This window comes from Anolis sagrei, chromosome 2 (genome assembly GCF_037176765.1).
Source record: "Anolis sagrei isolate rAnoSag1 chromosome 2, rAnoSag1.mat, whole genome shotgun sequence".
NCBI classification, from domain to species: domain Eukaryota; kingdom Metazoa; phylum Chordata; class Lepidosauria; order Squamata; family Dactyloidae; genus Anolis; species Anolis sagrei.
Window position 1 is genome coordinate 144,255,476 of NC_090022.1, and position 26,351 is coordinate 144,281,826.

At 41.8% G+C, this 26,351-nt stretch overlaps 1 protein-coding gene across 2 annotated transcripts in view; it reads left to right on the top strand.

The window, feature by feature from the left end:
- Window positions 1-26,351, top strand: part of RAB11FIP4 (RAB11 family interacting protein 4) — a 207,247-nt gene that overhangs the window by 50,880 nt on the left and 130,016 nt on the right. For both annotated transcript variants that reach the window (XM_060763967.2, XM_060763968.2), the window contains exon 2: window positions 14,829-14,916. In XM_060763967.2, coding sequence (XP_060619950.2) covers window positions 14,829-14,916 — 88 coding nt within the window. The remainder of the gene's footprint in view (window positions 1-14,828; window positions 14,917-26,351) is intronic.

Here is a 26,351-nt window from a genome sequence, read left to right on the forward strand (position 1 = left end):
CAAAGCCTAGATGATGTGCTGCACTCTGTCACAATTCATTACAAAGCTATTTGTGGGAAAATTCAGCATGAAGACATTGCACTGAGTGGAGTAAGCTTTGTGCTGGACCCATTCATTCCACATTCATGATTGAAACATAACTACAGGATCAGCCCTATCATTAGGTATAAGGAGGCAGATGTTGCAGTGTTTTGGATTTTGGATTGTTTTGGAATCTGTATTTACATATATTGTGTGTACAGAGAGCTATATTGAAGCAGGGCTGTAGCCAAGGGGGGGGGGGGGGTGGAGTTCAACATCCACCCCTGAATTTTTTTAGTTTAAAAAAAAACCTAGTTTACTCGTGAATTTTAACTGGTTAACCAAATCCCCCTGCTAAGTCTATGAGAAGCAAACATTAAACAAGTCCCTCCAGAACTGCAAGCACTATCTCAAGGAGATTTTTACAATTTATTCACAGTCATTACTTGCAGCAAAAGCTGATATAGTGGAAGCAACCAATTTTGTACATGAAACAAAGTTTGTGTGCATCCAACCTTCAGAAAGTAAAGGCATCACAACCTCCATCCTACCTGTGGACAATTTTAGATTTTGGAGTATTTTGGATACAGATGCTCAGTCTGTGTTTCCAATGGTTATATACCACATGCAGCTAATAGAATAAGTATGCCTCTAAATATCAATGGTTGGGGTCATGGGCAGAAGTTTGCCATTGCATATCTATGTGCCACCAGGGAGATTCCAGTGGGAATCTGAGTAACTTTTCCTTCTGCTCCAATATAGTTCTTACGTTCCTACCTAAAATTTTAGATTGGCCTCCATGAGAAGTAACAATTTTGCTATTGTAGCCCCATGTGTTTGGCAATGCCCCGCCACATTCAGAAAATCCCTTTTGTTGTAATGTTGAAGACCTTAAACTTTGACATCATGGATTGGTTTTGCTTCCAACATTTTTTGGAGTGAATGGAGGAATAATCCATTAGTTAATATAGGAAAGTTTGCTGTTGTCTTTCATGCAAAAGACTTTGGTTCTGTTGGTTTTGTGTACTTTTATATGCATATTTTGTGAAAAAAGTGGCATTTGAAAAACGATTGTGCACTGCAATAGTTGAAGAAAAAGTTGAAACAAGACTTCATCCAGTTGGCAGAAAAGTTCAAAGTAGCATAAGAGAATGGATAGAATTTGTTTCCTGCCTGTAGGACAGGGAGGTTGTATGGCATTAAAGCACATTAATAGAGTGAATTCCCCTGTATTTGGGTGAAAAAAGCACACATCTTGCAAGTTTTACTTTAACACTACAATCACAATGTCAGCATTCATTGCCGCTTTTTCTTGAGATAGGAAGAAAAGACATCTTGCGATCTTATACAGTGAATTTTGCTTTCAGAATTATGTTATCACCTTCCCATTGGCAAGTTTCCATCATTGATTAAATTGTCTGCATTTATGCCTTCAAAATTGGCAGCCAACCTCAATCAAACAAAACCTGCCAGTTTGGATGAGCAGCCTGTCAGGGCATTCATAAATTTATTTACCCTATATACTCATGTATCAGTGAAGACATTTTAATCGAAATCAACCTCAAAAATCAAGGTTGACTTATCCACAGGTCAGTGTGAGCACTGTATCTTAAACAGAAATGATCTCCTTTGAAACACATTGGTGCTTTCCCCTCTCTGCAGAATAAACCTCAACATATCCACAAGTCATATCAATATCCATTATTGTAGTTCCAAAACTTGGCCTTGACTTATACAGGGGGTTGAGAATATTCTGTACTTGCTTATTTCTATCCTGCCTTTCTACTAAAAATGTGCTCAAGACAGTTCATAAAAAATACACATAATACAAAATAACAATGGAAACATAAAAGTACATAGAATCATAGAATCTTAGAGATGAATGGGGCCAAGAAAAACCATCTAGTTCAACCTCCTGGAATTCAGGAATAGACAATTACAGCACTTCTGAAAGGTTCCTATCCAATCTTGATTTAAAGACCTCCAATGAAGATACATTCATCCTCCAAAACCATTAATTCCACTAGCAAACAGTCTCATACAATCAGGAAATTTCTTCCTAATGTTTAGATGGAAACTCATGTCATGTACTTTGAATATATTGTTTCTAGTCTCTGGAGCAGGGGCTCTCAAATTGTGCTCTGTGGAGTTCTTGGGGCTGCACGGGTGGTAGTGAGGGGCTCCGCAGTGCCATGCTGTTTCCCGCTGATGGATGGCCATCAGCGAGGGGTGATTTGATTATGTTTTTCCTGCATGGCAGAAGGGGGTTGGACTGGATGGCCTCTGGGGTTTCTGCCATTCTTATTCTTATTTATTACAAAGGCTTGATGGCCATCTGTTGAGAGGTACTTTGTGTTTTCCTGCATGGCTGAAGCGGGGTTGGACTAGATGAAATACTATTAAGTTTACATTGATTAAAATGGTTCTTAATTTTTAAAATTGTATTATTCTTGATTTTCTTTTTTTACACTGTGTGAATTAGTTCACACAAACACTCTCCCTCCATCTCCCACTGGTCTGGTCCATGCCAGATAGATAGCTAAATAGATTTTTTTTTTTGCTGTGTCAGAAGTTGCTTCTGGTGTGAGAGAATTGGCTGTCTGCAAGGACGTTGCCCAGGGGATGCCCAGATGATTTTGATGTTTTTATCATCCTTGTGGGAGGCTTCTCTCATGTTCCCGCATGAGGAGCTAGAGCTGATAGAGGTAGCTCATCCGCCTCTCCCCGGATTCGAACCTGCAACCTGTTGGTCTTCAGTCCTGCCAGCACAGGGGTTTAACCCACTGCGCCACCGGGGGCTCCTAGCTAAATAGATAGAAACTTTTACTTCAAAAAGTTTTTAAATGCTTATTTATGTTTTATTTATATATATATATATTAAAAATTATTTTTGTTTTATCAGTTGCTTGTTATGTTTTATGTTTGTGTCTTTGATTGTTGTTGATTGATTTTGTATTTGGTTGTATTTTAACATGTTAGAAGCCACTTTGGGTACCTTCATAGGAAAAAAGTGGGATATAAATAAAGATGATGATGATGATGATGATGATGATGATGATGGCTCTGCAATGGAAAAAAATGTTTGAGCATTCCTGCTCTGGAGCGTTACAAATGAAGCTTGCTGTATCTTCTGCATGACTTCCCTTCAAACATTTAAAGATGGCTGTTCTGTCAATCTTTTCTTTTCCAAGTTAAACACACCTAGCTCTATAAAGTGTTTCTCATAAGGCTTCGTTTCCAGATCTATCACCATCTTGGATGGAGACCCCGGTGGTGCAGTGGGTTAAACCCTTGTGCCGGCAGGACTGAAGACCAACAGGTTGGCGGTTCGGATCTGGGGAAAGCATGGATGAGCTCCCTCTGTCAGCTCCAGTTCCCCATGCGGGGACATGAGAGAAGTCACCCACAAGGATGGTAAAACATCAAAAACATCAAGGCGTCCGTGGGCTGTCCTTGCAGACAGCCAATTTTCTCACACCAGAAGTGACTTGGAGTTTCACAAGTCACTTCTGACATGAAAAAAAAATCTTGGACGCCCCTTCTCTAGACATAAATGTTATTTACTCCTTAAAATATTTCTCTTTTACACTATATAAAAATCTCAGAACAGCATACAGGTACTATCCTAATAATAAGGAGAATGACTCTGATTTCCTGACAACCATTGGATCCCCTACAAATCCTGATCTCCATGAGAAGGAATGGCAGAAGGTCCTGTTTACCTTCAAAAGGAAGCTCTCTCTCTCTCTCTCTCTCTCTCTCTCTCTCTCTCTCTCTCTCTCTCTCTCTCTCTCTCTCTCTCTCTTATTCCTCTGTTAAGCAAATCCTTTCAAGCACTCATCTGCAGATGTTTGCCAAAGCTGACTCTCAACTCGTTAATGATTAAAGAGGCTGCAGTACCACTTGGAATTCATAATGGCAGGCAAACACTGAGTTACATAACACTGTTAAGCTTCTTTGCTTGTTGGAGGAGAAAGTGCATATATCAGTATCCCAAAAGAAAGCTTAGATGTTTCATAAAAGATGCACAAATGTAAGTGATGTTTCACAACAGGAATTCCTCTCTGCATTAGAAGATGTCTGATCTGTGTGTGGTGTAGAGAGAGATACTTATCAGGATCTGCAAATAATCTACTAAAGTTTTAATTTCTGAAGTGACAACTCTTCCACTACTATAGGTTTTTCATGACCACAGTTTTGACACAGGTTTACATATTACTAAGATGGTACAATTGCAGAAAATTTTAATAGATCTGGGTTGCTGTGAGTTTTCCAGACTGTATAGCATGTTCCAGAAGCATTCTCTTCTGACGTTTCATCCACATCTATGGCAGACATCCTCAGAGGTTGTGAGGTCTGTTGAAAACTAGGTAAGTGGTGTTTAGGTATCTGTGGAATGTCCAGAGTGAGAGAAAGAACCCTTGTCTGCTTGAGGAAAGTGTTAATGTTGCAAATTGCCACCTTGATTAGCATTTAATGGCCTTGCAGTTTCAAAGCCTGGCTGCTTCCTGCCTGGGGGAAATCCTTGGTTGGGAGGTGTTAGCTGGCTCTGATTGTTTCCTGTCTGGAATTCCCCTGTTGTTTTAGTGTTGCTCTTTATTTATTATAGTGGTAAGTGTAAAACATTTTGTGTTCAACTTCAGGATTGTGTAACTTATGGTTGGTAATTTGTAGTTTGTGTTTGTTAAAGCTGTTATTCAATTTGTATTTTATGTAGTTTTTAATTTAAAAAAAAATAGCTCAAAGCTTTTGGGCCTTCGTGCTTCCCATTCCCACTGCCAGTGGCACTAATGCGTGGGAGCAACAAAAAAGGTAAAGCCACTTCAGCTCTTCCGTGTAATTATGAGCCACTGCCGGATCTGAAGGATGCCTCTGAGAGTCTCCCGCTGTTTGAGCCACAATTATCTTGTTCTCCTTTGACAAAGTGACATTAAGGAGGCTGGCCCTTGCCTGATTCCAATCAGACCTTGCAATCCCGGCACTCAGACAACAACAACAAAAACTCTTATTAAAATTGTCATAGCTTCTGCCTTTGGCATTTAATTTCTCTCATGTCTCATTGCTTTACCAATTATAGATGTTAACTAACTTTTAAAAAACTAACAATTTCTCTGGAGATAAAGGGAAGGAGCTGCGCAGACTCTATGGACTCATGGCAGGGTCAATGCTCAGAATTAGAGGCTTCTGGCAACATCTAATTCTTCACTTAGGGAAGCATGCCTGGACCTTTGCTGGGGGTTGGGGAGTATCGCATGACCAGCTCTAGACTGGTAGCTCAGGAAGCCCTATGCCCCACATTACACACATCGTCCCCCCTTACACATCCTAGGGGGAAGTGTCACTACCCAGCTTCCCCCTACGCTTTCCACATTGTACACATTGCCTCCCATGTTCTTGTTCCTCCCTCACATGTTGCTGTCACCACAAGTCAGGGATAGAGACCTGCTTGAATAGCTCTATGTCGTTTGATGGTATCTGGCAGGCTCTGTCCCCAAACTGTGAAGTGTTGTATGACAGGTAAGTTTGCCCATGTGGTGAAGTCATTAGTGTGAAATGTTTTCAGTTTCATAGCTAAGAATGACCGAATGTGTGAAAGAAATCTGCCCTCAGTAATATTAGAACTAGGACAGTCTTCCCCAACTTGCCATCCTCTAGTGGTGTAACAACTGCATCACATTACCTATGGGATTCACCATGCATTGTGGCAAATCTGGCGGGGGGGGGGGGAGACACCCTTCGCCACAACCCCACATCACCTAGTTTGTCCTTTACCCCATTCCACAAGGAGGAGCCTCTGGCGCCTGGCTTCCCCTTGTTGTTGGCAATGCAACATGGGAAGCCTCCCATGTTGCTGCTGTGGTGGTGCACGGCATTCCTACTCTACGTGAGATGGGAGCCAGCAGGCTCCATGGTGCAAGTATAGTAGGACTGCCGTAGAACAAGCAATTTAGCCTGTCTGATGCAGTCATAGAAACATAGAGTTGGAAGAGACCTCGTGGGCCATCCAGTCTAAACTCCTGCCAAGAAGCAGGAAAATTGCATTCTAAGCACCCCCGACAGATGGCCATCCAGCCTCTGTTTAAAAGCTTCCAAAGAAGGAGCCTCCACCACACTCCGGGGCAGAGAGTTCCACTGCTGAACGGCTCTCACAGTCAGGAAGTTCTTCCTCATGTTCAGATGGAATCTCCTTTCTTGTAGTTTTAAGCCATTGTTCCGCGTCCTAGTCTCCAGGGAAGCAGAAAACAAGCTTGCTCCCTCCTCCCTGTGACTTCCTCTCACATATTTATACATGGTTATCGTATCTCCTCTCAGCCTTCTCTTCTTCAGGCTAAACATGCCCAGCTCCTTAAGCCGCTCCTCATAGGACTTGTTCTCCAGACCCTCAATCATTTTAGTCACTCTCCAGTCCTTAGACTACAGTTCCCATCATCCCCAGGCAGTATGGTTGTGACTTGTGCAGACTTGTGGTTGCAGCAGTTCTGGCATAGGTTTGGGGAAGGCACGCAAATGGTTTAGACATGAAAGATTGCCTCTCAAAAAGCCATAGGAAGCTCAAGGTAAAGGATGTGAAGACACTGAGCTGCTACAGGATGCTGTCACTTTTTATATCAGTCAGAATGAGCGCCATTGGGGCATATTCCAGCTGCAGAAATAATCTCTAAAAGAGGACACAGGAAAACATAATACTCTGCCTCCTCCCTACCCTATCTAGTTCTTTGGGCACCATGGTTATGTAAGTATGGCAGGGGACCTTTTGGAAGTTATGTGTGACCTGGTTTATGATGAGAGACACAACTTGCTTCCTTCCCTTTTCATTTTGTGACACTTATAAGTCTGGTGGTGGATCTTTGTATAGTTTTGATAGTTTTGCTTTCACATAGGAAATGGCAGCCTTTACATGGCCAATTTCAGCCTTGCTCAATCTAGTGCTCTTCAGAGGTAAATTTCAGACCACAGCTGCCAGGAATCCATGGCAGCATGGCCAATAGTCAGAGAAGTCCCCAGTGGTGCAATGGATTAAACCCTTGTGCCGGCAGGACTGCTGATCAAAAGGTTGGTGGTTTGAATCTGGGGAGCAGGGTGAGCTCCCAACTGTCACCTCCAGCTTCCCATGAGGGGACATGAAGTCTCCCCCAGGATGGTAAAACATCTGGCCGTCCCCTGGGCAATATCTTTGCAGATGACAAATTACCTCATACCAGAAGTGATTTGTAGTTTCTCAAGTCACTCCTGACATGAAAAAAGTCAGAGAAGATGAAACTTGTAGTCCAAAACATCTGGGGAGGGGTGGCATCAGGTTGGGAAAGATTGGCATATTTAATGTGTTCACTTAGCTATTTCCATAATCATCCTAACAGCTATTTAATGTAGGACACTGTGATCCACATCAGCTTACAGTCAGAGCTGGAGACAGAATGGTGATTCACAAAAAATCATAACAATTCTTTCCAGCTAAGGTGACATTTAAACCAAGGTGTAACAAGCTTACACTTCACATTCTTCATTGCATTTACAAAACTCTCATTTTGTGTATCTGCTTCATTCCTTTTTTAAATTTACATGAAGAAAGTTAAGGAGGAAGAGGCTGACTAGAACAGCTACATGACGTATTTTGACTGGTAGAAGTAGGTGCTCTTTCACTAGAAGCACCTTATGCATCAGTTAACCCTTGTAATGCATTGATGATGGGTATGAAAAAGTGGGGTTGGGAAGGAATGTGCCAACTATTTCAGTTTATATTCACTTCTCCAGGGGCCATATCCTATTGGTAACAAAAAAATGCCAATCATATGGGCTAACCCAGTGATAATGCTATTTTCTTTCCCATATACCTTATATTTTATGGTGATATCACACCACTCCTTTGTGCATTGTTACTCTCTTTGAATCCAATCCAGACAGCTGATTGTTGGTGCTCTCTATCGCACCCTTGCCACGTTTTCACTTACATCAATTATATGGGATATTTTTTCATCTGCATTAATGACATCATTGCTAACTCCAATTCGTTCATCCATTTTTTGTAGCCATAATAATATTACAATGGAACAATAGTATGGTGGTTTAGGATGTGGTATAATATAATAATATAACCACAAAAACTTTTGGAAAGGCATGATCTTTTAGATCACGTATAGAGTTGAGCTTCAGTGGCAAGTGTTAAATCCCCTCTTCCCTCTCACAGTTGCTTCTGGAAATTTAATTCGGTGTCTGGCAGCTAGTACAACACAGCCAGCAGACTATGAAGAATGAAACAAAGCATGCAACATTTCCTTCTTATATTTCCTTCTTACATTTTCTGATCTTCCTCCAAGAAGCTTAAGAGGATACGGATAGTATCCCTGCCACTATTTTATTCTCACAATTGTGCTGTGAGATCCATCAGGATCAAAGAAAGTAAATGATCCTGAGTCACTAAATCTGTGAGCTTCTCACTCCTGCAAAGCTTTTGATTTAAAGTTTCCCATGACTTATGTTGCCTCACTTGGAAAGCAACTTTTTCCTACATATGCAGAAGATGGCTAGGTATCAAACATGTATAGAAAATTGTTGTGCATATGAAATTTTGGGGGGCGTTGACCATGCGTGCTCGGTCTGCCAGGTGTTCCTCTCCAGCATTAGCTTTCTTTGCGGAAAGTCACTTTTCCGGAGCTCTCAGCTTGACATCAGAGGCTCACATCATCAGGTCCATCTTAATGTTATTATTGTACACATTTACCTGGGAATAAGCTCCATTGAATGCAGTTAGATTTACTTCTAAATAGACATGGTCAGGTTGAGTATCCATTATTTGAAATTCCAAAATCTGAAGTTGACCACATGGATGCTGAGATCATGACACCTTTGCTTTCTGATGGTTCACTGAACTTTGTTTCATACACAAACATACACATGCTGTTTCTTTGTCAGTGTTGATGTGGAGATTGCTTGGTTTGCCTACTCTGGAACATGCATCTAATTGTCCTTTTTTAGGGGTCCCTTTCAAATCTATGATACTATATCTCTCTGTGTGTGAATCATATCTATCTATATCTATGGCTGGATGGCTCTTTGTCAGGAGGGCTTTGATTACGTTTTCTTGCCCTGGTGAAGGGAATTGGACTGGATGGCCTTAAGTATTTTCTCTTGGTCATGGGGATTCTTTGTGGGAAGTTTTCCACAATTCTTTTCATGGGTGGGGTTCATAATGCTCTTTTCTTGCAGGTGAACTATTAATCCCAGTAACTACAACTCCCAAATGTCAAGGTCTATTCCCCCCAAACTCCTCATGTGTTCATATTTGGGCAAATGGCATATTCATGCCAAGTTTGGTCCAGATCCATCATTGTTTGAGTCCACAGTGCTCTCTAGATGTAGGTGAACTACAACTCCCAAACTCAAGGTCAATGCCCCCCAAACCCTTCTAGTGTTTTCTGTTGTTCATGGGAGTTCTGTGTGCCACGTTTGGTTCAATTCCATCATTGGTGTAGTTCAGAATGCTCTTTGATTGTAGGTGAACTATAAATCCCAGCAACTACAACTCCCAAATGACAAAATCAATTTATTTGAGTGATGGTCACTCCTTGGGTTAGTAGGTGGCCACATTTGTCAGCAATCCATCCAGCGGTTTTTGAGTTATGTTAATCCCACAAACAAACATTACATTTTCATTTATATAGATAAGCTTCTGGTTTGTGTCACTGGATTGCTATTGCTGTTTGCCCCTGTGAAATCTACTTAGAGATATTATGAATCTAGGAGTAGGAGACCAGAGTTTTGAATGATCTTTACCTCTGATTTTAATAATGACAACACTGGTGAAATCTGGTTTGGTGGCTAAAACACTGGCTACTTTGGCAGGGGGATTCTAGAAATTGTAGTCCAAATTGTTTTATTTATTTATTTGCCTCCCTTTTTCTCTTAAAAGAGTCTCAAAATACCAAAAGGGCAGATACACCCTCTGATATAAAGTAAAAAATGTGTAATTGTAGGTGGGAATGGATGAAAGTGAGATCTGTTCCATAGAAATCAAAGGTAGCCTAGCCAGGGCTTCCCTCCAGGATCGAATAAAACTGAAGATAAATTTGGAGGGTGTGGGGTGGTGTTGCTGCTTCCTTACTCAGACTACTGCTATTCCTATCACACTGGGGAGTTGCTGCTATTGTTGCCAACAGAACAGTCAGAAATATAAGCAGCCTGAAGACTGGAAAACAAGGACACAAAGGAGGTTTCATTTCCACTCATTTGTTTTGTGTTGCTGTAGCTTTTTCTCCACAGGGAGTTTTTTTGCATTTGGGAAGCTCAGGAGAAACTCTTGTGAGGTTCCCAAGGCTTACCTTGCATCATATACCTTTACATACCCAAACTTGAGCTTTTGCATACATTAATGATCTGCAGAGCTGGAGAAGAACTGGTTGGTTTATTGACTGGAAGAAATATCATCCTAATCAGCCATTGGACCCTACTACTGTCTCCTGATGGCACCCCTCCCCCCAAAACACACACACACACATTTCTGAAATAAGGTCCCTGTATACATGAAGTGCTTTTTTGAGCTCAATCCTTGAGTGAATCACAAAATCCCGCTTCACAAGGCATGAAGCTTTTCAAATACGTCTCTGTTTTGTACTAAAATCTGAGCCACTCCCCCCCCCCCCCGCCCATCAATAAAGAATTCCTCATTTCCACTTTTCCCACTATTGTTACCCAATTTCCTCAAGTACCCTGATTACCCCAAAAGCATCATTGGAAAGGCAGAAATGTGTTAAGCAGCTCTTGGGAGGATGTCATATCCCATGGCCACTTGGGGCCCTTCCAGATAGGCCCTATATCCCAGAATCTGAGCCCAGGTTTTCTGTTTTAAACTGGATTATATGAGTCCTCACTGCCAGATAATCTGGGATAAACAGAAAACCTAGGATCAGATCCTGGGATATAGGGCCTGTCTGGAAGGGCCCTTGGTCTATCTTCCTGGTGGGGGTAGAAAGGGCAGATAAGGTCTCCCTATCTGGCCTTACTGCCATTTAGCTAATCTTGGAGGAGGAGGAGGAGGAGGAGGAGGAGGAGGAGGAGGAGGAGAAGGAGGAGGAGGAGGAGGAGGAGGAGGAGGAGGAGGAGGAAAGGAGGAGGAGGGTGTCATAGGGAAAATATGGATGGTTGGAAGGAAGGGTATATTATTTAGGGTTTTATGGTAGGCAAGGGATCTGAACCTCAGCAGGAAATGGCCTGCTGAAGGTGACTATATAAATGGTTGCCATTGTGGTTGTTGTTATTGTTGTTGATGTGCGTGTGTTCAAGCTATTTCTCATTTATAGCAATCCTATCATGATATTTTCCGAGTCTGAGAGTATGTAACTCACCCAAAGTTACTCAGTGGGTTTACGTGGTTAAGCAGGGAATTGAACTGTGGTTTCCAGATTCATTTCCTAACACTGAAACCACTACAATTTCCTTAATCTCTGACCCAGTAATGGTCACTCTGGCTACCAAATTCTGTGAGTTGTGGTCTAAAAAAGCACTTTTATAAACTTTGCTGTTTACACACTGCAGGCAGGATAAAGAGGGAAATGATTCAGTTAATTTAAAATACATTCTGAAGGAAAAGGTGTCCATCTCTACCTGAACAAAAGAACCACTTCTGTTAAAACCCACTTATTTTACAGTGATGAACATGCATTTGTAGTGTGATTTTTCTGTGATGCGAATCAACACTTGATGTAATCTATCTGTGACTGAGTAATCAGTATCCTTGTATAAATGAATTCTTCAACTTTATATGCGCAATATTATGTTTGTAGAGTTTGTAACCAAAAGATACCACATCCCCAAGAAAAGGAAAGGAAAGTGAGTTACATTGTTGTCTAGGGGTAGAATATTATGTACAGATCAAAATTATCAAAATGTATTAGATCACTTTGGTACAGAGCTTGGAAAATTACATTTTACATTTGGTACCTTTTGGAAACAAGTTCCACTTTTGGGTTCTGAAATGTTTTTTTTCCCTTCTGAAACACCCCCAATTTCCTCTTGTGTTTGTGTATAAGCATCTAAAGCAGTGGTTCTTAATCTGTGGGCCCTGTCCCTCCTTATTATCCAACATTTTTGCTTATCGACCATTCTAGTAGCCTGTTTATGTTGGATAAGTGAGACCCTGCTGTATTCCAAAATCCAAAAACTCCAAAATCCAAAGCATTTCTGGTCCCAAGCATTTTGGATAAGAGACACTCAGGTGATGCCATGTTTGTACTCAATGGGCACCTCTCTTTCTTTCTCTCCTGAAAATTCCTCAGGGCGACTACGGCTCCTGGGCTAGCACTGGCTCACGGACCACTACTTTCAGTACATTGCCAAAATCCTTTCCAATTCAAACCAAATAAAATGAAACACACAAAGCTAAGCCACCCTCATCATTTGAGTTGTTAGGCTTGTGGTTTTGCTCACATTTAAGAAATGGGAAAATTGAGAATCTAGGTCATGTCAGGATTCAGCAGCTGCTGATGTCTTCCACTCGGTTTTTTGGCCTGCTGTGCAATGAAATGCTCATGCTCCCATTTCTTCCTCTCTGAAATGCAATTGGTTTGCTTCTCCTCTTACCCTCATCTTAGTTATTCACTTCATCTTACACACATGCACAAACAGCAACATCACACACACACAGAGTACTGTTTCTCCAAATTAAAACATGTGGATCTTGACATGGTATGAGTATAGGGCAGTGTCCCCACCCAAGCAGAAATGTAATAACAAGATTTTGGCTCTTTGATATATTCATAGGGAGCAATCCTTTTGAATGCCTCCCTTAATATGCTGACATATACCGTATATTCCGGCATATAAGACGACTGGGCGTATAAGACGACCCCCAACTTTTCCAGTTAAAATATAGAGTTAAGACGACTCCCATGCATAAGACTACACCCGCGTATAAGACGACCCCTGACTTTTGAGAAGATTTTCTTGGGTTAAAAAGTAGTCTTATACGCCAGAATATACTGTATTTATATTCACCTGGTATGTGGGAGCTTGGCTGCAGTGTGCAACATCACTTTGAAGCTGAAGCTTCTGCCTCTTTCATAACATACATCTGCATTGCAAATACACTGGCCAGTTCAGCTCCTTTCCATTGTGTGTATAATGGGCAGAATGGATGCAGTTAGCTGCTACATGTGTAGTTGCTTATATGTCATATAGACACCATACGGTGGCCGTGAGGGCTTTTGCACAATTGACACTCGTGCGCCAACTGTGACTGTACCTCGTGCAGGCTGATCTGGCCAGGGTGGTCCATGCCTTGGTCCCCTCCAGATTAGACTACTGTAATGCGCTCTACGTGGGGCTGCCCTTGAAAACAGCCCGGAAATTCCAACTAGTCCAACGGGTGGCGGCCAGGTTGTTAACTGGTGCTTCTTATAGAGAGAGGTCAACCCTCCTGTTTAAGGAGCTCCATTGGCTGCCGTTCATCTTCTGGTCCCAATTCAAGGTGCAGGTGCTTACCTAAAAAGCCCTAAATGGTTTGGGACCCGCCTACCTGCGTGACCGCATCTCCGTATACAAACCCACATGATCTCTCCGATCATCTGGAGAGGCCCTGCTCACAATCTCACCTGCGTTGCAAGCATGTTTAGTGGGGATGAGGGACAGGGCCTTCTCTGTGGTGGCCCCCCGACTCTGGAACTCTCTCCCCAAGGACATCAGACAAGCCTCAACATTGGCAGTCTTTAATAAGAGCTTGAAGACATGGCTGTTCCGGTGTGCCTTCCCTGAATAGGAAACTCCTAGCATTATGTCCCAAATGCACTTTACTAGAGATTTAAGTCTGCACACTGCACCTATCTCCAAAAAACCTATCCATTTCACCGGTCATGTCCAGCATTTTTTAAAATTTTATCCATTAAATTTGGCCCAGCCTCAGTTTTAAATGCGTCGTGGTGTTATTGTCTAATGTTTATTACTATTGTTTTAATATTATTGATTTGCTTTATGAGTTTATTTATTGTTGTATTTGTTATACTGTTGTTTTATTGATGTGTTGGCCTTGGCCTCTTGTAAGCTGCACCGAGTCCTTCGGGAGATGTTAGCGGGGTATAAATAAAGTTAATAATAAGAATAATAATACATTGTGTAGTGGCATATATGGCATATAAACACCATGTGTTGTTGTTGCTGCTGCTGCTGTTGTTGTATGTCTTTGAGTCACTTCTGACTTATAGCAACCCAAGAGAAACAAAACCCATCGAAGGGTTTTCTTGTCAAAAAATTGTTCAGAGAGAGTTTTCCCTTGCCTTCCTCTGAGGCCGAGAGAGTGTGACTTGTCTAATTTTGCCTGGTGAGTTTCTATGCCTGAGTGGAGATCCACACCTTGGTGTCACAGTGTCCTATTCCTACAACCAAACTTTCTGTCTCTTATAAACACTATTGTGTCTCCTATTCTTCGATAAACACTGAAGCCTTCAAGAGGTTGCCAACAACTCAGCTCCTATGCACCCATTTTAATTTGCCATTTACATCTGAAGCAATAACTCTCAGACCCAAAACATGGTATGGTGGACAAAGGATAATTTAATTTCAGATAAATGCTCGCAGTGTTAAAATACCTGAATATCTATTTCTGCTCCCTTTGGATCTCTATTCTTCAGTAGGAACAAAACAGAAGTTGAAACCTCCTTAGGACATGTTAGGTTGTTGGAACTATATGAAAAAGAACTCAGATAATTCCTTATTCCTTTTGAAGTTTAATGCTGAGGAAAACAGTTCCCTCCTCAACCTCTCCTCTTCCAGGAATCAAAGAAGCACATTATCTAATGCTTTATCTTTTTTTCTCCCCTAAGGTGGAAAAATTTGCCAAATACTTGGATCCAAATGACTTAGGCAAGATCAGCTTCAAGGATTTCTGTCATGGAGTGTTTGCTATCAAAGGTAGGCATTGTTTTCATTGTTTTGCCATTGCCACACTCCCATTCTTCATTCTTAACCTTCATTCTTAACATTGAACTTCTGGACAGTGGTGCGTCAGGTGGTCTCTTATTAAGATCCTGTGAATTAATTAAGCCCTACTGCTCCTAAGCTTCACTGGTGCTACTGGACTAAATCATCACTGAAGGCCTACATCTGGATTTGATGCTACTGCTGATTATTATTATTATTATTATTATTATTTATACTCTGCTTTATCTCTCCCAAAAGGAGACTCAAAGCGGCTTACTTTAGAAGTAACTTCTGAGGATCATATTTGGCCTTTTCAGACAGGCCTGAACACAAACACACCCCATGGCCCTAAATAAACCTCAAATTGTCCAACATTTCTGGGAGATGCTTTTTGCCATTCCTCTAATTTCTGGATCATTCCAGTCTTAGTCTGTAGACTGCCTTTTTTGTACCGTTTACCTCAGCCATCAATAATCATGTAGGTATTCTAAGTAGGCTACTTGCACAGCCTCAGGGGCATGAGGTCCATTCAGTCCTTAGAAGTATACAGGGCAGAGGATGTTCTCAAAGTTCTGTCCCATTAAAAGCCCTTTAAAGCCTTTTATTTTAAAGCCTTTCATTGCATTTATTTTATTTCATTTCAATTTTATTTATTTTATTTTAGTTTTAAGCTTTTTATTGTATTTGAGGAAAAGATCTGGAATGGGGAGCCTGCTTTGTGGGATTTCAAACACTGCACAACCCAGTGGCATGATAGTGAGAAGCCAGCAGGCACCTCCCTGCTATCTCCCCTTCACCATATATGCATTTGAATGCCTAAATAAGGCTACATACAGTATTGTTGTCAACAGAAAGCAGGATGTCACTCTACAGCTCCAGTGGTGGAGCAGCATAACCCAAAAAGTGGAATTATTTCCTTTTCCTATAACAGCCCTCTACATCCTATTCACCAGAGAACCCTGACCCTCCCTGTAGTCTAGAAATCTCTCTGTAGCATCTTGAAATGCTGGTGTCAATTAGGCAACTGTATCTGTTCTGAGCTGTCCAAGGTGCTGAATCCTATCCACAGTAATAGGGGCATGTGCTTGGATACCGTTAAAGTTTGAACTGTCAGGATTGTCTGCCTCATTGACATCAGACTCACCAACATCCTTGCATGTTGGCACTGTAAATCCAACACCATGCTGGACTTGGGTGAAACTCATTAACACCTGCAAATAGAAAGGGCTAATAGAGGCAGAGGACTATTTCTTTTATCTTTTTTCCTCCCATGCTGTTTTCCCAATCAACACCCCATGCACCAAGACCTCAATATAATCTAGGACAAACAGTTATCTTTTCCTCAATTTTGAGAGGCAAACAGACAGGGGTTGTAGTTGGGGGGGGGGGGGGATGGCATGAGAGAAAACATTGGAAAGAAAGAAAAATAAGACTCTCCCAACTTCACTATCCTGATTAAGTTCACACAATTATAAATATAAGACCCTTTTTGGATCTGGCCTATCTAGTTCAATATTCTGTTGACACGATGGCACTAAGAGACATACCTTCTCTGATGCTGGAGGTAATGTAGAATCATCGTAGCTAATATCAATTGTCCTCCATTAATATCTCTTCAATCCCCTTTGAAAGCCAACCAAGCATTTGACCATTATTCCCATCTTGTGGCAGAAAGTTTCACTGTTTAACAATGTGCCTGCAATGAAAAAAAAAAACACCAGAGGTTTTCACAAAAGAAGCTTAAAGTATGGGGTACACATAGGGGTACACTTTTGCTTCGCCAACTTTGGGACCTTTCCTGCAGAGGAGTGTCAATAGGAGAAAAGACTGTATGGTTGGCACTTCCATTTTATGTTTTGGCCTCGAAACACACATATTTCCATGTTTCTTCTGGTGTTGATAGAATAAGACAAAGATCAACAGGGCTGCACAGGGGAGTGAGGGATAAACATACGTGCTTAGCACTGTAGCACCAATTTCTGCTGAAGAAAAACATTGTGTCCTCAGGATGCTACTAAAAGAAAATGATCTGTGACAGTTTTGCACAGAGTTCTGTTCAAAACCAGTGGTATGCTGCACCCTTGGTACCTTGCAGCAAATACTCTGTTGCCAAGTCATTTAATGTTTAATGTACAAAACCAGCAGAGTGATTAAATCTAAAATTGTTAGCTGAAAAACAGGAGATGCAGCAGAATTTATATTAACTCATGCCAAGTATTTCCCTCTCCCCGGGGTGGTGAGATGGGAAAGTCTTGGAGCAGGCATGGGGCCCAGATGCCACCCTATGCTCAGCCATGAGCCTTCCTCCCAGGGAGTGGGAGTAAAATCTTGCCCTTCCCAGTAGACTCAGGCTAAAGCAACTGCTGTAGCCTCTCTCGGTTTGTCTTCTTTTCCTTTTTAATACCCTTTGTCTTTTTGGTCACACTTTCATATTGCTTGATTTCACTGGTGAAATTTTGTAAGGTATGCAATACATCCCATTGAATACCCAGGGCCATATCTTTCAGTAGGCATACATCCAATTGTGTTGAAAATGTCCAACCTTAAACCTTATTTATGGCCTAAATATCCAACCTTAAACCTTATTTATGGCCTAAATATCCATGAACATCAGGCACAGTTCATCAGTTACATAAGCTCTTTTCCTGAATAACAAGATGGTAGGAGAATGGATTGTACACACCATGATCACAATTTTTGCATTAGTGTTGGATGAACACTAATGCAAAAATTGTGATCATGGTGTGTACAATCCATTCTCCTACCATCTTGTTATTCAGGAAAAGAGCTTATGTAACTGATGAACTGTGCCTGATGTTCATGGATATTTAGGCCATAATACAACTGTAAGTCTTTAAGATGCCATAACACACCTATAAATCTTTTTTAAGTGCCTGCTTCCCAACCATTTTTAAACACGCGCGCGCGCACACACACACACAAAACTCCAAAAACCTGGAAGATCATCTCCCTCTAGTGGCCATGTCTAAAAGTTATCTTTTCTCATTCCAGATTGAAATACAGATAAAATTATCTTCCTTAGCAATGTGAAAGTAAATTTTAATTACTATATTAACTATATATTTAACTATAAATTTGATTGCTTATTTATTTCCATATTCAAATTAGTCTCCGGGTAGATTGTGATGCTTTGTAAATTTATTTTCTTAGACTGTAAGGGCAAAACGTTTTCTCTCCAGACCAGTCTAAAGTCCATAGATGCTTTTTAAAGCACATAATAGAGAAGAAAAATTGGGGAAATAGTACTCCTAATATTAGCAAAGATAGACATTAAATTTACAAGATGTCACTTCCCCCAGCATGCCATATTACAGCCCCCATCATCATTAGCCAGCACAACCAATTGTGTTGTTTGTGAGTCTATAGCCTAACATATCTAGAGGGCATCAGTAGAAACTAGGTTGTTCTAGTTATAAAATCAGTGCTTGGGGCACAATAGAGAGAAAGGAAGTGAAATGTTAAAAATGCAGTAGTTGCACCTGAGTACAAAGAGCCTGTTCTCCAGCAGCAATGCTGCTTTCCCATTGCCTTTTCTGCTTTCATTTGACAGCAAGATCTGCCTAAGCCCAAATCAGCTTAGCCTCACAGCCTTCAGTCACTAGAACTTATGATTCCCTTTTTTGGGAATACTTTGCCATCTTACATCATCCCTGCATGTCTTTCCTCCCCATCACAACGGTAGAATCACACTTTTGCAATGGCCATTCTCTGCATTTGGCGGCAGCTATCGAGTTCCTATACCGAAAAATGAAAGTGCTTCTGTACCTCTAATGCTTGTGTAAAAGAGGGAATTTCAGTAGGCATTGTGTTGTCGAAGGATTTCATGGCCAGAATCTCTGGGTTGCTGTGAGTTTTTCAGGCTGTATGGCCATGTTCCAGAAGCATTCTCTCCTGCCCACGTCTATGGCAGGCAACTTCAGAAGCTGTGAGATCTGTTGGAAACTAGGCAAGTGAGATTTCCACAGACACATAAATCTCACTTGCCTAGTTTCCAACAGACCTCACAACCTCTGAGGATGCCTGCTATAGATGTGGGCAAAATGTCAGGAGAGAATGCTTGTGAAACATGGCCATACAGCCCGGAAAAGACAAAGCAACTCAGTAAGTACTGCTCACTTGTTATGCAACCAGGTAACAAGCAATGCTTGCTAAAAGTCCCTCTTTTATGAAACCATTGAAAGCCAGCATGGTGTAGTAGTTTGGGTACTGGACTAAGATGATGTAGATATTATTATTATTATTATTATTATTATTATTATTATATTTATACCCCACTTTATCTCCCCCAAAGGGGGCTCAAAGCAGCTTAACATAAAAACATCAGCATAACTATTTAAAATATACAAATATACAAACATTAAAACAGAATTAAATATAAACAGTATTAAAAATTCCCAGTTAAAAACCATTAAAACAAATTCAAAGATAAATATCTGCTGGGCCATGGAAGCCCCCTGAGCAACCTTGGGAAAGTCAGTTTCTCTCAGCCTCAGAGGAAGGCAAAGGCAAGCACTTAACAACTCTTTCTACAGCTTCACCTTAAGGCAGTGGTTCCCAACCTGTGATCCATGGACCACTAGTGGTCCCTGAGAACTAAACTAATGGTCTGCAAAGTAAAGACCTTGTAAAATACAACTCCCAGGATGCCATCACAATTCAGTTTCACAATATCAATGCAACCTGTGTTTTCAAAGCAAAAAGTATCCTGGTTTACCATGGCTGGCTTTAAGGTCACCTAAAGAATGACTTGAAAGCACGCTACCATCAAAACAGTACAACCATTAAAGCTCTTCACTTTTCGCAAGCAACTGCACTAGCAGAGCTGCAAACAACCTTGCCTCAATGATGAATGCAATATTTGTATGACTAATTGGGGCACATTTGTCTCAATCTCACTTGTATTTTAGATTTATGCTTTCAGGGAATCTTCGATTTGTATTAGCTAGATGTGTCAACTTTCCATGGGCCTATTTTTATTTGTTTTTCTGATGAATTATGATGTTTTAGTTCCATGTTTTGTTTGTTTTTATGCCTTCAGTTTCATGGCAAGGTCTTATTTTGCCACCTGGTGCCCTTTCTATCCACCTGCCCACCAGCCCAGCCATCATCCTCTTTCTTGACCTACCATCTCCCCTGGTGCTCTTTTTCCTTTCTTTTCACACACTTCTTAACCCCTTTTGTTCTCTCTGATCTTTCTCTCCTTTCACCACAGGGCTTGTTCAGTATTTCACCTCTATTTCTTCTGCTGCCTGCCACTTACAGGCAGCACAATTACTTCTTCTGCAACACACTCTCTTAGCATTGGTGAAGAGGGCAATTCAGAGGAAAGCAGCAGTTGTGTTGAGTGTATTGTTTTCCTCTCTAGAAGCTCTCCACAAAAATGAATGTTCCAAGTCTGATAGCAAGTTTTATTGCAGTCCAGGAAGTCTGACACCTAGTAACCAAAGCTGGTACTACAGGTGTAAATAGTTTTAAATGAACTAAAGCTAGTTTGTTGTTGTTCATTCGTTCAGTCGTCTCCGACTCTTCGTGACCTCATGGACCAGCCCACGCCAGAGCTCCCTGTCGGCCGTTACCACCCCCAGCTCCCTCAAGGTCAGTCCAGTCACTTCAAGGATGCCATCCATCCATCTTGCCCTTGGTCGGCCCCTCTTCCTTTTGCCTTCCACTTTCCCCAGCATAATTGTCTTCTCTAGGCTTTCCTGTCTCCTCATGATGCGGCCAAAGTACAAAGTACAAAGTAAATTCACTTAAATGCATGAAGTGCATGCCCCTAGGGTCTCCTTATTACACATGTCAATTTTCAGGTGTTTAGATTTCACAGTCATGGAGCTATGACCAAGGTTCTCTCTCTCCTCCTCCTCCTCCCTCCCTCTATCCCCCTTCTCTCCTGCTTCTTCTCCACTTTCTCTCCTCTTCTTCTCTCCCCCACTTTCTTATTAGTTCAGGCTAAACATCCAATCAGTTGGATATCAGCTTGTAGTTTTCTTGTTTTCAGGAGTGGGAAAGTTCAGCAGCCATTGTATCTCTCACTAAAACCAGCCCAGGACAGAAACCTATCAGAGCAATATTTTAGGTTGTTTGCTTTTAGAGCATTGTGTAGCTTTCTGTTTGCATCCATGCAGTTCTGGAACAATCTACACTAGCACTTCTGCATGCATGGGTAATCCTTCCCTTCTTTGACTAGATACAGGAGTCCCATTTGCACATCTTACAGTACAGAGAAGGTAAAGTCAAAGTTCTCCCTTCCTTCCTGCTTAATGGTGATGCATTAATCCCACACATTGGCATATTCTAGGCTGTCGGCCAAGGCTATGCTTGCATTAGGAAAACATATGTATACGTGTCTCAGGCTAGCCCGGGTCAATATATTCACCCATCTGAATCGTGCTCTCCATGCAAACCTCCCAGGCTCCCTGTGAAATAAAAGAGGCTAAAGATCAGATGCTCATGGATAGCAGCACTTTATCCAAATTGACAAGTGAACTTTAGGTAGTTCTACCTGCATGACTCCAGTAAACCTCCATGTATGCCTGAGGCAGTCAACAGGGGAGGGCTCTGGCCTTCATTGCTTACTAGTACAGGCAGACCCAGAGTTCAAACATCCAACTTACATATGACTCATACTTAAGAACAGGGATGAGACAACAGAAAGCGAGAGAAATCTACTTCCAGGAAGAGGGATTCACCCCCAAAAGAGTTATCATCGTCGTTTCTACAATAAGACATTTTTTTTCAAAATCCAATTATCACAGGGACAGAGAATGAGGTGAAATCTTCTGAACCGGGACACAGACAGCAAAACAATCACCACAGGAGTGTTAACCCTTCCACACACACATGCATACACACACACACACACACACACACACATACACTTAAAAATGTAACTACTTTGATTTACATACAAATTCAATGTAAGAAAAAACCAATAATAATAATAACAACAATAACAACAACTGTTCCAAGAAAATCGCACAGATGGACTACAAGCAAAGGCACAACTCTGTGACCCAAATGATTCACTGGAACTTATGTCACATGTACCAGCTACCAACAGTAAAGAATTGGTGGGATCATCGTCATCATCATCACCATCATCATCATCATTTAATAACTTATTAATCGCCCTCCATCCAATAATGCTTTTAGAATGCATTTTTACTGCTAAATTACAAAAGATAAAATACATACATACAAAAATTAAAAATCAACATAAACCTGCAAAAGTAGTGGAAAATGAACATGCAGAAATACTGTGGGACTTTCAAATCCAGACTGAAAAAGTTTTGGAACACAATACACCAGACATCACGATTGTGGAAAAGAAAAAAGTTTGAATTATTGATGTTGCCATACCGGGTGACAGTTGCATTGAGGAAAAACAACAGGAAAAACTCAGCCATTATCAGGACCTCAAAATCGAACTGCAAAGGCTCTGGCATAAACCAGTACAGGTGGTCCCAGTGGTGATCGGCACACTGGGCGCCATGCCAAAAGATCTCAGCCAGCAACAGGAAACAATAAACATTGACAAAATCACAATCTGTCAACTGCAAAAGGCCACCTTACTTGGATCTGCATGCATCATTCGAAAATACATGACACAGTCCTAGATGCTTGGGAAGTGTTCAACTTGTGATTTTGTGATAGGAAATCCAGCATATAGATCTCATTTGCTGTGGCATACTGTGTTTTTGCGTCAGTAAAATAATAACTTTATTTTTATAACCTGCCACCATCTCCCCAAAGGGGACTCGGGGTGGCTTACAAGGGGCAAGCCCAATGATGACAGATAAAAACAGCAGCATAAAATCAATAAATAAAAACATACACAAACACAACAGCAACATCATAAAAACTATCTTGGCTGAAAATAGAATCAGGGCTGGGTTTGGGCTCAAGTAAGTGCAATGAGTTCCTAAGTAAAGCCAAGGGAAAGTGCAATAGTGTCAGACTAGATGAGGTACCTCTGGCGATAAAGTGCCAGTATTAGTGGGGGTGAGCAGAACGAGTACAGGAGCTTAGGTAAGGTCAGGCCAGTTCTATGGGAAACTGCTAATCAAAGGCACAAGGGAACATCTAGGTTTTTAAATCCTTACAAAAGGTGGACAAAAGTGGGTGCTTGTCTGATCTCCTTAGGGAGAGCATTCCAGAGTCAAGGGGCCACCACCGAGAAGGCCATCTCCCTCGTCCCACCAGTCGCACTTGAGACGGCAGGGGAAGCAAGAGAAGGGCCTCTCTGGATGATCTTAGGGTACATGCTTGTTTGTAGGGATGATGGGATCGCGAAGATAGGCAGGTAAAGAATAATAACTGTTCCAAGGAAATCGTTTAGGGCGTTGAAGGTAATAACCTGCACCTTGAATTGAGACTGGAAACTTATTGGAAGCCAGTTGAGCTGCTTAAACAGGGGGGTTGACCGCTATCTTGTTTGTAACTTGAGGACTGCCTGTAGTCTTATTAGAAAGACTTGACTGGAAAACCGGGGAGACAGGATGCCGAACTAGACTTAAATCTCACCTAGCATCAGGATCTCCAAAATTAAGTCAATCTTTGAACAGAAAACCACCACTCCAGAGAGACCATTTTGAGTTCCTAAGTTGGAGGAAAGGCTACACAATTCCCATCAGCTTCTTTCATTGTGTGAGGTTCCAGAAGATGTCGTCCACACCAATGTGAGGCGAAAGATAAAGGCATATTTGGCTCTTCTCGTGTGCTGCTTCCCTGTCTGCAATATCTGCTGTCCTCCTCAACTGTAGGTAGTGAGCAACAGAACAGTATGGTGCCTGCACTCTTTTGATCTATGAGGTGACCATTCTTAAGGGCCTAACTGAATGTGTTTAAGATTTAGACAGGGGCAACGGCATGGCTGCTGGGCTCTGTGTGATTTACCAAGGTCCTTGGTGTGTCCAAGGCCCCAACACCACATCAAAAACAGGTAGCCTAATGTGACCTGTCTGGCTTCTAGAGCCATTTGGAGCAAATTTTGTCCTTTTCAGGGAGCTGTCTCAGAATTTCCCTGCAAAGCCAAAGAAAATGTGGTACAGCTCCCCAGAATCCAGGGTTTGGGGCAGACATGAGCACAAGACTGTGTCTGTAACCACCCAACTCTACTGTGGGGCAACTTTCCACCACTTGTTGTCTGTAAAACCCATTGGCTGTGCTGTGTAAGGTTTACAGGAGGGTCTTGTCCAAAATATTGGAAAGGAATCACTAGGTTGGGGAGGGCTGTTTAAAGAGATGCAAGGATTTCACCTAACCTTTTAATCCAGTGCCCCCTTCCTTTCCTTCACAGGAGTGAAGTAAACTGTGATGAAATGCCAGCTACCTTCATAAACCTGTAGATGAAGGGAGTGCTTCAATATAGCTACAATACTGTGTTTAATGTATTATGGAAAGGACAGCTTGACTGATGGCTACAAATACTGTCGTTGTAATAAATTACAGTGGTGTTGCCCACCACTGTACCCATTTGCATATATTACTGTATGCCACATGCTTGTTTGAGCTGTCCCTCTCTCACTTTCCTGCACTCACTCACTCACTCACTCTCTTTTTGCTTGGATAATACACTGTAATGAATGTACTCCATGCTACCCCCACCATGGTCTCTGGCGGTGTGTTTGGCAGCATGTGTGAAGCTCATTTAGGCTTTAAAGACTCTCCTGAGACACAATAGTGGAAGGCAGTTTGAAGACTAATGAGAACATGAAGAGAGAATTAAATTACCTTCTGCAACAGGATTATAGAACAATCCCGGTAAAGGAAAAAAGCTACCTAGAAATATATTATTATAATTACTGTGTAAAACAAAGAACAGTTGCTTGCAAAACCAATCCAATAGTTATGAAGTACCTTCTTCCTCGGATCTTGGAGAAAGTGGCCAATATTGGAAGTAAATTCTGTTGTTGCAGGTAGCCCCCTGGAGGCATCTACACTGTAAAACGAGTGCAGTTTGACACCATTTTTTTCAATGCTATGGAATTGTGGGAGTTGTAGTATTACAATGGCTTTAGCATTTAGCAATATCTGCCCAAGAGTGCCAGTGCCTTACCAAATTACAACTCCTAGGAGTCAATAACAATAAGCCATGATAGTTAAAGTGGTATCAACCTGCCTATAGAAGGCCAAGAGCTTCCCACCTTTGCATTAGGCTTCACTTCCTCTCACACACCTCACATTTCCTTATACATCCTTTGCATGTTGACAGCTCTTAAAAGGAATGTATGCCTTTGTTAACACGCTTCTCTTCCTTTTTAGCAGTCATTCCTTAGAATTATTAGGAATGATGTCATCTGGAAAATATTCCTCAGAGTTACTTACTTACTTAGGCAATTCTCATTGTCTGAGTAAGATTATCCTCTAAGTTCGGTGTACTGGCTCTGAGTCTGTAGGTGACTGTGAAGCCCTATTCTTGACCTGCATGTTCTCCCGCAGTGAGGGCATTGGTTTCCAGGTGGAAGATGGTCCCAGTCGGGGTTCGCTTGACACCCTTCCTCTTGGCACATTTCTCTCTTTCACCCTCTATTTGTGCCTCTTCAAATTCTACAGCACTGCTGGTCACAGCTTACCTCCAGCTAGAGCGCTCAAGGGCCAGGGCTTCCCAGTTCTCAGTGTCTATGCCAGAGTTTTTAAGGTTGGCTTTGAGCCCATCTTTAAATCTCTTTTCCTGTCCACCAACATTCTGTTTTCCGTTCTTGAGTTCGGAGCAGAGCAACTGCTTTGGGAGACGGTGGTCGGGCATTCGGACAACATGGCGGAGTTGATAGCGGAGGACCATCGCTTCAATGCTGGTGATCTTTGCTTCTTCCAGCACTCTGACATTTGTCTGCTTGTCTTCCCAGGAAATTTGCAGGATTTTTCAGAGGCAACACTGATGGAATCATTCCAGGAGTTGCATGTGATGACTGTAGACTGTTCACATCTCACAGACGTATAACAGGGTTGGGAGGACAATAGCTTTATAAACAAACACCTTGGTCTCCCTACGGATGTCCCAGTCCTCAGATTCTCTGTGCTTCATTCGGAAAAATGCTGCACTCGCAGAGCTCAGGCGGTGTTGTATTTCAGTGTCAATGTTGACTTTTGTGGAGGGGTGGCTGCCAAGGTAGCGGAAATGGTCAACATTTCCTAATATTACACCATTAAACTGTATTTCTGGCATTGGAGAGGGATTGGCTGGTGACTGCTGGAAGAGCACTTTGGTTTTCTTGATGTTCAATGACAGTCCAAGCTTCTCATAGTCTTCTGCGAAGGTGTTTAGAGTGGCTTGTAGGTCTTCTTCTGAATGCGTACAGACGACATTGTCATCAGCATATTGGAGTTCTATAACAGATGTTCTTGTAATCTTGGTTTTGGCTTTCAGTCTGCTGAGTGGACCATAGTGCATCCAACATCTGATT